The sequence below is a fragment of the Geotrypetes seraphini genome, chromosome 4 (genome assembly GCF_902459505.1).
Source record: "Geotrypetes seraphini chromosome 4, aGeoSer1.1, whole genome shotgun sequence".
Classification (NCBI taxonomy): domain Eukaryota; kingdom Metazoa; phylum Chordata; class Amphibia; order Gymnophiona; family Dermophiidae; genus Geotrypetes; species Geotrypetes seraphini.
In genome coordinates, this window is record NC_047087.1 from 95,231,379 (window position 1) to 95,243,617 (window position 12,239).

Genomic DNA, 12,239 nt, shown 5'->3' on the forward strand with positions numbered 1-12,239 from the left:
CTCTCCTCATACGTCTTCTGGCGCAAGCCTCCTATAATTTTCGTCGCCCTCCTCTGGACCGCCTCAAGTCTTCTTACGTCTTTCGCCAGATACGGTCTCCAAAACTGAACACAATACTCCAAGTGGGGCCTCACCACCTGTACAGGGGCGTCAACACCTTCTTCCTTCTACTGACTACGCCTCTCTTTATACAGCCCAGCATCCTTCTGGCAGCAGCCTCTGCCTTGTCACACTGTTTTTTCGCCTTTAGATCTTCGGACACTATAACCCCAAGGTCCCTCGCCCTGTCCGTGCATATCAGCTTCTCTCCTCCCAGCATATACGGTTCCTTCCTATTATTAATCCCCAAATGCATTACTCTGCATTTCTTTGCATTGAATTTTAGTTGCCAGGCATTAGACCATTCCTCTAACTTTTGCAGATCCTTTTTCATATTTTCCACTCCCTCTTCGGTGTCTACTCTGTTACAAATCTTGGTATCATCTGCAAAAAGGCACACTTTTCCTTCTAACCCTTCAGCAATGTCACTCACAAACATATTGAACAGGATTGGTCCCAGCACCGAACCCTGAGGGACTCCACTAGTCACCTTTCCTTCCTTCGAGCGACTTCCATTAACCACCACCCTCTGGCGTCTTTCTGACAGCCAGTTTCTGACCCAGTTCACCACTTTGGGTCCTAACTTCAGCCCTTCAAGTTTGTTCAACAGCCTCTTATGAGGAACTGTATCAAAGGCTTTGCTGAAATCCAAGTAAATTACATCTAGCATATGTCCTCGATCCAACTCTCTGGTCACCCAATCAAAAAATTCAGTCAGGTTCATTTGGCACGATTTGCCTTTTGTAAAGCCATGTTGCCTCGGATCCTGTAACCCATTAGATTCAAGGAAGTACACTATCCTTTCTTTCAGCAACACTTCCATTATTTTTCCAACAACTGAAGTGAGGCTCACCGGCCTGTAGTTTCCTGCTTCATCCCTGCTTCTAGAAAGCTTACAACTAGACAATGCTATCACCAAAAATGTACTAGATTTTCTACATGGTGTTTTTCTCATCATAAGGAGCCTTAGCATTTCTACTTATCGTCTGTTTTGGACTTTCTTTTGCACTTATCCAATTCTGGTCTCAAGTCTACATCTGTCCGAGTCCATCTCAGTGCAATTGCGGCTTTTCATCAGCCTGTTGTAGGGAAACCCCTCTCTGCTCATCCAGTGGTTTCCAGATTCATGAAAGGACTTTTCAATGTCAAACCTCCTCTCAAACCGCCTCCTGTGGTTTGGGACCTGAATGTTGTCCTTTCTCAACTCATGAAGCCTCCATTTGAACCAATTGATAAGGCTCATCTGAAGTGTCTCACTTGGAAAGTGGTATTTCTCATTGCCCTCACTTCTGCTCGACGAGTCAGTGAACTGCAAGCTTTAGTTACTGACCCACCATTCATAATAAGGTGGTTCTTCGCACTCATTCTAAATTCCTACCTAAAGTGGGCTCAGAATTTTATCTCAACCAATCCATCGTACTTCCAGTGTTTTTTTCCAAAGCCTCATTCTCACCCTGGAGAATCAGCTCTTCATACTCTGGTCTGTAAACATGCTTTGGCCTTCTACTTGGAACGCACCAAACCACACAGAACTGCTTCTCAACTTTTTGTTTCCTTTAATCCAAATAAATTGGGACATCCTATTTCTAAGCGTACCATCTCCAACTGGATGGCGGCTTGTATCTCATTCTGCTATGCCCAGGCTGGATTACCCCTTCACAGTAAAGTCACAGCCCATAAAGTCAGAGCAATGGCAGCTTCAGTAGCTTTCCTCAGATCTACACCTATTGAGGAAATTTGCAAGGCTGCTACTCAGTCTTCGGTTCATACCTTCACTTCTCACTATTGTCTGGATACTTTCTCCAGATGGGATGGACAGTTTGGCCAAACAGTATTACAAAATTTATTCTCCTAAGTTGCCAACACTCCTACCATCCCATTCTGGTTAGCTTGGAGATCACCCATATTTGAAAATACCTTCCTGCTTGTCCTGGGATAAAATAACAGTTACTTACCGTACAGGTGTTATCCAGGGACAGCAGGCAGCTATTTTCACAACCCACCCACCTCCCCTGATTGGCTTCTCTGCTAACTATCTGAACTGAGGAGATGCGCCCTGTGCTGGGCGGGAAGGCACTCGTGCATGCGCGGTGCTGCAGACTCGAAACTTCTAGTTTCTTCAAGCAAGTCTGCTTGTGAGGGGTCCGCATCGGGGCTTCGTCGGATGACATCACCCATATGTAAGAATAGCTTCCTGCTGTCCCTGGATAATACCTGTTACGGTAAGTAACTGTGCTTTATTGTAGCTGTGTTGATAAACGTTTATAAATAGAAAATGGAAATAAGGTGATTCTTTTTATTGGACTAATTTTAATACATTTCTTTTTTACTAATTCAGAGACTAAAACCTCCTTCCTCAGGTCAGGAAAGGGATAGTGTAAAAGCAGTATAGTTTACTGACCTGAAGAAAGAGGTTTTCACCTCTGAAAACTAATTGAGAAATGTATTAGACCAATAAAATGGCAGGCACTAAATTTTCTACCTGCCATGCCCCATGCCTCCTACCTAAATGCAAAATATAAATTGGTGGGCTTCCCAAAGATCTCTTCCTCTAGGAAGGAAGGGGGGATTTATTCAGAGATATTTGGGGGTTGCATAGAAGAAAAACTGTGCACTGGTATAGTAATCTTTCTTGTTTGTTTTGAATTTTAAAAGAAAAAAATCAAATGGGAATAAAGAAGTAAATAAGAAAACAGATAAATAAATGGGATGGGGCAGGGGTGAGGCGGGGTGGTTGGCCAGGGGGCCCAGTGTACTTTGTGCCTAGGGGCCCTCAAAGAATTAATCCTGCCCTGTGCGTAGGATACCTCAGCACACCTTGCACTACACTTTTCTCTCCGTATTCGCGGTTTCAGCATTTGCGGTTTTGTTTATTCACGGTTTTTAGCTTGCTGGCTCCTTCCCCCCAATTACGTCAGCTTGCATACAGAAATCGCCAATTCCAAGCGTTTACAGAGAAAAATAGTTGATTCCCGGCACTTTCTTCACCATGTTTTGCCTCTCCTTCAGGAACAGACCAGGTCTCCCACCATGTTATTCGCGGTTTCACCATATTCATAATGGTTTTTAATAGAAAACAGCGAATAACGTATGAAAAAGTTATTCACAGGTCTGTTAATCCCCTATCACAGCGAATACGGAGGGAGAAGTGTATACCATTTAATGTTGCGGTAAAAATGTTTTAGTGATTACCGTAGCTTAGTAAAAGAGTCCCTTAGATTGTAAGTTCTCAGGGAATAAAGAAATATTTATTGTACCTAAATGTAATTCACTTTGAGATACCACTGACAAGATGTCACCTACCGTATTTGCCGGCGTATAAGACGACTTTTCAGTACCTTAAAATTCTCCCTAAAGTCGGGGGTCGTCTTATACGCTGGGTACTGTTTTACATGTACTTACTTTACATTACAGAGCTGCACGGGGACGCCCCTAGGGTCGCGGGGATCCCGTGGGGACGCCCCCTAGGGTCGCGGGGATCCCATGGGGACGCCTCCGAGGGTCGCGGGGCTCCTGCGGGGCTGGATGCTCAGTCTTCTGGATGTACGCGGCTCTTCTTCTCCCTACCTTCTCTGCTTGCAGCACAGAGCCGAACGGAAGTCTTCCCGACGTCAGCGCTGACGTCGGAGGGGAGGGAGGGCTTAAACAAAGCCCTCCCTCCCTCCGACGTCAGCGCTGACGTCGGGAAGACTTCCGTTCGGCTCTGTGCTGCAGGCATGGCAGGTAAGGAGAAGGAGAGTAGCCTCGCGGTACCAAGAGAGAGGGGCGGCCGCCCCGCCCCGGTTGCAGCACAGCCGGCCAGGTTCCCTTACTTTTGTGGCACTTCCCCGACCGACCGATAACAGCCCGGGTCCGACAATCCTCCCTGCCCTGTAGCCGCAAATCTAAATACCTTCTTACAGCAGCTGTAAGAAGGTAATTTAGATTCGCGGTTAAGGGCAGGGAGGTTTGTCGGACCGGGGCTGTTGTCGGTCGGTCGGGGAAGTGCCACAAAAGTAAGGGAACCTGGCCGGCTGTGCTGCACCCGGGGCGGTAGAGAAGGTGTGCAGAAGGGGTAGTCTTATACGGCGAGTATAACACAAAACTCTATTTTTTAACTAAAAGTTGGGGGGTCGTCTTATACGCCCAGTCGCCTTATACGCCGGCAAATACGGTAAATCTGAAGGAAAAAAAATCCTGATTTTAGAAATGAATAATTGGAAATATACTGATGGCATGTACTTTTCCTGATGTCTCATTTGCAGAAAGAGTCAAACACTAATTGCTTATCTCCCATCAACAAAAGTCAAAGAAAGAATCACAATTGTCTCAGGAAGGAGGGCCAGAACTCAGATGGTCAGGAGAACAGAACATTGCCTCAACAGGAAGAGTCGCAGTTAACATATCATGGGGACAGCACAGAACTCCCTGTTAACTATCCATGTAAACCTAGCTTTGACTCATTTTCCAAGGCTTGCAAATCATTTTCTACAAGAGACAATAGTTTGAGGACTTCTCCACAACTGAAGATTGGTGGGAAACGTTGGGGCCTGGGGAAGTTGCGTACTGGATCCCATCATAGTAAAAGTGCTGCTAACTCACCTGATCCAAGTAAGTAAGGGAACGGGGATGAGATTTGATATTCTGCCTTCTGTGGTTACAATCAAAGTAGTTTACATATTATATACGGGTACTTATTTTGTACCTGAGGCAGTGGAGGGCTAAGTGACTTGCCCAGGGTCATAAGGTTCTGCAGTGGGGCTTTGAGTCAATTTTATTAGGTTTTCAGGCCACTGCACTAACCATTCAGTTATATCTGCTTCAGATTCCGTACATTACATTACATTACATTAGTGATTTTTATTCCACCATTACTTTGCGGTTCAAGTCGGATTACAGAAGAGGATTTCTGGGCAATGTCTAGAGGTGTTACAGAGTAGAGCGGGTTGCTTCAGAGAATTGAAATGTTTCATACAGTGTTAGTTAATAATAATAATAATAATAACAGTTTATATACTGCAGTATCATGAAGTTCTATGCGGTTTACAAAAGATTAAGCGAAGGTACAAATTGATTGAACTTAAAAAAGGTGGAAGAAAGTGATTAATAGGACAAGAAAACCAGTGTTGGGGAGAAAGTGATTAATAGGTCAAGGTAATCATTATTGAGGAGAAAGAGATGAGTGGGTCAGTTGTCTAGATACTTTAGGAACAGGTGTGTTTTTAGACGCTTCCTGAATTCCTCATAAGTAGTGAGTGAAAGCAATTGTTCTAGATCTTTGCCCCATAATACTGCTTGATGTGAGAGAAGGTGTTCATGGTGTTTTTTCAGTTTGCAACCTCTAACTGGGGGGAAACGAAGTTGGAATGTGAACTTCTCTTGTGTCTGTTGGCTGAGAAGGAGAAAAGGTCAGTTATGTATTTAGGGGCAAGTCCGTATAGTGCTTTGAAGCAGAAGCAGGCAAACTTAAACTTTACGCGTGCTTCTATCGGTAGCCAATGCAATTGCCGGTAGTAGGGTGTCACGTGATCGAATTTCTTTAGCCCAAAGATTAGTCTGACCACTGCATTTTGCATTAATTATAAACGTCGCATATTCTTTTGGGAAATTGCTAAATAGGCGATGTTGCAGTAGACAAGTAGACTTAGTACGAGGGATTAAACCAGGGTTCTGAATGCCGACGTATTGAAATATGCTTTAATGGATCTAAGTTTCCAGAGGGTGAAGAAACCCTTTCTGATTAAGGAGTCCACCTGGTCTTTCAAGGTTAGGCATTGATCCAGAGTTACACCTAGTATCTTCTTGGTGGGCTGGATAGGGTAGCTAAGTTCATCGATACATAATGGTGTTTTGGTGTCAAGCGAGTGTGGTGAAGCAACGAATAATTTCGTTTTTTCTGAATTGAGTTTGAGCTTGTTCCATCGTGTTTATAGCTTCTGAAGCTTTGGGAATAGTTTCCGAGTTAGAGTCAGCAAATGGGATGATAATCGTAAAGTCATCTGCATAACTGAATAGTTTTATCCCCAGCTGGGTTAGTTGCATGCCCAGTGAGGACATGTAGACATTGAAAAGCAGTGGGGATAGCGGTGACCCTTGTGGCACACCGGATGGATTGCTTCAGGTATCGGAGAGCTCATAATTGAAACGTACCTGATAGGTGCAGGATATAAGGAAGCCATGAAACCAGTTCAACACCTCGTCCTTGATACCAATAGCGTCTAGGCATTGTAGCATTTTCCCATGGTCTACCAGATCAAAGGCTGAACTCATATCGAATTGCATAAGCAGGGCATTGAGGCCCTTGCTAAACAGTAAGCGCAGATTGTCTAAAATAGCCGCAATTACTGTCTCCGTACTGAATAAAGGTCTAAAACCGGATTGAGTTTCATGTAGGAGAGAGAACTGATTAAGATAATCCATCAGTTGGGTGTGTACCAATCCCTCCATGATTTTTACAATAAATGGGATGGATGCTACCGGTCTGTAGTTGGTTACTAGGGGTGAAGATTCTTTACGATTTTTTAGGATTGGGGTTATTATTATGTGACCATTATTAGTGAGGAACTTCCCATTTTTTAGGTTGTGGGCCAAGTATTGCAGCAGCGATAGTTTAAATTCTAATGGCGCCGCTTTCATAATTTCTGGGGGGCATGAGTCCAGAATGCAATAAGATTTAGAGTATTTGTTATATAGTTTGGTGTAATTATTCCATTCTAAGTCTTGAAAGGAACTCCAGATCATGTCTGCTGGTATATCATTACCTTGTATGTTAACTATTTGCTGATCACTAGGGTCGTTTGTAGAACAGTGGTTTCTAAGGTTTTTAATTTTTGAATCTAAGTGCAGTGCTAAGTCATTTGCAGAGGGTAACTTAGTGTTGTGTATGGGTGTGGTGTAGTGAGTGGTGTCAAATAAATTCGTGATCAGGTTGAACAGTTCTTTTGTATTGATTCCTTGTGAACCATTGCAAGATGAGTTGATTTTAGTGGAGTAAAATGCTTTACGTTTGTTTGTCTTTTATCATTTGTTTGTAGATTTTTATATTAGCTCTCCATTTGTTAAGGTCTGCTAATTCTCCTGTTTTTTTCCAAATTCTTTCCAGTCATCTAGCTAGTTGTTTCGTTTTTAGAAGTTTGGTGTCGAACCATTTGTTATATTTATTTGCGTTGCTTTTGCTATTGCGTTTAGGGGTAATTTTATCTAAAATGGATGTGCTGGTTGTCATCCAGTGATCCCAGAAATCGATACCTTCTTCTATCTCCGTTTGCAATTCGTATTGTGACCAGTATTCTTCTAGATTAATATAACCTCTTGTGTGATGTTCTCTTTTATCATTGGACGTGTTTTAGATTTACGATAAGACCAAATTAACTTGAAATAATAAGTAAAATGGTCAGACCAGATATCGTGACACCAGGTGCCTTTAGGTAAAGAGATGAAGGGGTCTAGGATTTCCTTTGTGGACATGGCTATCACATCTAAGTGATGGCCTTTTTCATGTGTTTGTGTGGATAATGGGAGGTTGTAGTTGAGTAGGGATAGAAAGTTTTTAAACTCTTTCGTGTTTGTGTTGTCCTCTTCATCTAGGTGTAAGTTTATGTCTCCTGCGATGATATTGTAAGAAGGACCAATTGAATTATGTAGGACAAATTCACAGAAGTCTTCTTTGGCTTTTGGCCAGCTTTTTGGTGGGACATAGAATAATATGCAGGATAGGGATTCTTCTAGTTGACAGTTGCTGATTTTGCAGGCTAAAATTTCTAGTTGGTCGGTCACTTTGGAATCCAGTAATTCGAACTCAAATCCTTTAATAATAATTGCTAAGCCTCCTCCTTTTTCCCGCGCGGTTTAGTATAAGGATTTTGAAATTGTCTGGTAGAAGATCAATTATTATTGGATCATCTTCAGACAATAGCCATGTTTCGGTTAGAAAAAGGCAGGCTATTTGCTTGCTGATGATCCAATCACTAATTAGGAAGGATTTGTTCCTGACAGATCTAATATTAAGATATGCACAGGGAATAGATGCGGGTGTGATAGGTTCGGTAGAGGTAGTGGTTTTGATGGGTTTTACTTGCCTTATTCTTTTTAGTTAGTCTTCATGGATTTCTTGAATAGCAGGGTTTTTATTTCTTTTCTGTGGTGATTTATCCCTTTCTGCGACCTGGCTTGCAGAGAGAATACTTACAGCTTTGAGCACCTCCCTTATAGAGGCAGAGCCCCAATTCACACACCTCAGTTTTATCCACAGCATATGTCATTGTGGATACCTGGCAGAAACCCAAGTAATAGCAAAATTTCATGTTAACAATCCCAGGGCAAGCAGAGGCTTCCCCATATCTATCTCAATAGCAAACTAAGGACTTTTTCTCCAGGAACTTGTCCAAACATTTTTTTAAACCCAGCTATGGTAATCGCTGTTACCATATCTTCCAGTACTTAACTATTCTTTGAGTGAAAAAAAATATGTCCTCCTATTAAAGAATTAGATCAGTAAGCAATGATGTAGAACTGCACAAATACAGTGGGAAATACAAAGCGATTCTTTAGGGAACCATATGTTCATCAAATGGTCACACAAATGATTGTGAAGAAGTAAACTGATGTCAAAGGGTGAAAGCTTGATAGTTGTAGCCCAGGACTCTGGATCATGGACAAGATTGTTCACAGCAAGAACTGTAAAAACTTGGAAAACAGACATACATAGATTTTAAGAGAAAGAGCTGGAAATACTTATCTTGTAGCTGACTGTGTTCTGTTTCAGAAATTTTCTGTACAGAAAGGCACAATAAGGTAGCACATCTTATCCATTAGAAGTTTTGTAACCATTATACTACTACTACTATTAATCATTTCTGTAGCACTAGTAGGCATATGCAGTGCTGTACACATTATATGCAGGTATTGTCTCTGTCCCTAGCAGGCTCACAATCTGTTTTGTACCTGGAACAATAGAGTGCCAAGTGACCTACCCAGGGTCACAAGGAGGCTACAGTGGGTATTGCTTAGAAAATGAAAAGGTTATGATCATCTGGAACATTTCGGTTCCAACCAATAAAAAACTTGATGCTAGAAAACCAGACATTGTGTTAAATGAGAAAAAGACCAGAGCAGCATTGATTGTAGAGTTAGAGGTGTCAGTTCTAAGCAATTATTCTGTGAATTGGGTGAAGAGAGAAAAGAGGGTTCCTTAAAATACCAATAAATGTAGTCAGAGACCAAGACAATATGGCAGAAAGATACAGAAATATTTCCACTTGTATTGTGAGCCACAGGTTTGATTAAAAATAATTTTCAAGCATACGTGGCTAGATGTTACCTCTTATATACTCCAGAAGGAAGCTTTTTGGCATGGTGCAAGTACTATGATGAGTGTTAGCAGTAAATTTGAGAGGCTGAGATCATACCACATTCCTGGCAGATGAGAAGAGACAGATGGAGCTGCAAGCAGGCAACACGTGGATGCGGCGCTGGTGTGAGGAAGAGGGATTCCACTTCGAGCGCAACTGGACCACATTCTGGGGGAAGAGCAAGCTATTCAGGAAAGACGGACTCCACCTCAGCAGAGACAGAATGAGGCTACTTGCAAGCAACATCAAGAGAGAAGTTGAGAGGTTTTTAAACTAGGAAGAAGGGGAAAGCCGACAGTCGACCGAGAAAGAGAGTCGATGGTTCGGGAACCGGTATACCCGGAGGATACCGTGCAAGAAAATGGAGGAGAAGACTTGCCAGATCGCAGACAAGACAGACCTATCTAAAATATGGCCCAAGTGTCTAGTGGTGGCAGGTACAAATATTTGTGGCAGTGATTAGTTTGTGTCTCTCCCTTTAGAATGTACATATACCCAGACTACTCATGAGGCCACTGTGTGGTGATACCTCAAGTTCTGCTGGAACCAGCATTACAAGCCCCTCTCCCAAACCTTAGCTCTAAAATCAGATGTGAAATATTTGAGAGACTGTCATGGCATTCTCCCCAGTGGGCAGGGCCGCCATCAGAAATTTCTGGGCCCCTTACTGAGCAATCCTATTGGGCTCCCCACGCACCCCTTCCCCCCTACCCCCCCCCCCCCTTCTTCCATGGGCCGAATACACACATACTTTTCTGCTAATGCTCCACCTAAGCCAGTCCCTTAAAATCTCACGTCCATTGGGTGATTTGGCATAGAGGAGATATTCATAAAAAGAATGTCCGTCAAGATCTTTACTCATAGATTGTGCCATTTGCTTTAAATCATCTTCCATCATTAATCCAAATTGCACAATTCTTTCTCTGTCTTTGTCCTGAATGACATCTGGCCACATTGCTGGATCCTTCCAGTCAACAAATTTATGAGCAGGCGTGGAGAACGCATTTTTAAACAAATGTAGTTTATCCTTGTACTCCTTATGTAATTTTAATCATCTATGGATATGTTTGTATGTTTATTGTTCAAATGGTTTTATTTATTTCCCCAAATCTATTTTTGTTATACGCATTGAAAATATTTGATATTGCGTTTAAATCAAAATCTCAATAAACTTGAAACTTGAAACGAGTGCCCGTGAGATTGTGGGAGGGTTAAATACTCAAAACTTAGAAGAATAACAATTTACTTAAAGTTTTTGCTAAGCCAGCTTTCTGGTATGTTTACATACAGTGGCGTACGTAGCATATGTAACACCCGGGGCCCATCATTTTTTGGCACCCCCCCCCCCATCTGTAAGAAAAACATGATTTTTAGTAACAAACCACACGTCACACATGAGTACCTAGGAAAAGGCAGCATCTTACATATTGCAGTGAGCAGTACATCAATACACCCATTGTAAAACTAAACAAGCCAGACCAGCACAGATCAATCCTACACCGTAAATCCTAACAGAAAACCATGTCTTTCGAACACACAGAACACAGAAAACACCTTTGCCTAGTATGGAATATGTCATCACAAACTAACCCCTCACTCTTTTACAAAACTGTAGTGTGGATTTTAGCCACGGTGGTAACAGCCCTGATGCTCATAGAATTCTGAGCATCAGAGCTGCTACCACCACGGCTGGCACTAAAAAACGCTCCACAGTTTTGTAAAAGGGGGGATAAAATAGAAATACACAGTTTCAACGCTCTAGCTCAGAGGTGCCCAAACTTTTTGAGCTTGTGAGCTACTTTAAAATGACCAAGTCAAAATGATCTACCAACAATAAAATTAAAAAACACAAAGCACACTATACGCTGAGAAAATGTTAATTATCATTCCTATTCTGGGTTTTTTTCAAAGAGGTCAAGGCAGATGACTCTATGCATTGTCACCTCAGTAACAACCATACAAAAATAGACAAATATACCCTCCATCCTTTTTATTAAACCACAATAGCAGTTTTTAGCGCAGGGAGCTGCGCTGAATGCCCAGCGCTGCTCTTGACGCTCATAGGCTCCCTGCGCTAAAAACCACTATTGCGGTTTAGTAAAAGGGGGCCATATTATAAAATATAGACAGCAGATATAAATTCAGAACTGTGCATAGTAATTGAAGGGAAGTTTTAATCTCTGGGAATTTACCCAGTTAACTATTAAGTTATTTGGGCAAATTCCTTTGAAAACTGTGGTAATACCGCCTCCACTTTGCTAAATTTAAAATAAAATCATTTTTCCTACCTTGTCTGGTGATTTCACGAGTCTCTGGTTGCACTTTCTTCTTCTGACTGTGCATCCAATCTTTCTTCCCTTCTATCAGCCTGTATGCTTCCTCTCCTCCACACCTCATTCCCTCCCCCAACTTTTTCTTCCTCTCTCCCTGACCTTTCTCTTCTTTCCTTCTGTTTCCCTGCCTGCCCCCTTTCTTTCTTTCTCCCTGCCTTTCCCCAAGCCACTGCCGCTGCTGCTGCCATCGGGAAACAGGACCCAGCAATGGATAACAGGCCCCAAAGCCGACGCCGACGCATGCTCTCCCTGCTTCGGGCCGATCAGTCTTCCTCTCCCCGACGTCAATTCTGCCGTCGGAGAGGAAGTTCCGCCCAGCCAGGCAGCGATTGGCTGGCCCGAACTTCCTCTCCGACTGCAGAATTGACGTCGGGGAGAGGAAGACTGATCGGCCCGATAGATTAGATCACCAAGACAAAGTGAGTCCTGGGTGATCGACTCACTTTGCCTTGGCGAGCTACTGGGCCAAGAACACTGC

The 12,239-nt window shown here is 42.8% G+C and overlaps 1 protein-coding gene across 1 annotated transcript in view; it reads left to right on the forward strand.

The window, feature by feature from the left end:
* Positions 1 to 12,239, forward strand: part of SENP7 (SUMO specific peptidase 7) — a 286,873-nt gene that overhangs the window by 78,241 nt on the left and 196,393 nt on the right. The window contains exon 6 of the mRNA XM_033943657.1: positions 4,344 to 4,689. Within this exon, the coding sequence (XP_033799548.1) occupies positions 4,344 to 4,689 (346 nt within the window). The remainder of the gene's footprint in view (positions 1 to 4,343; positions 4,690 to 12,239) is intronic.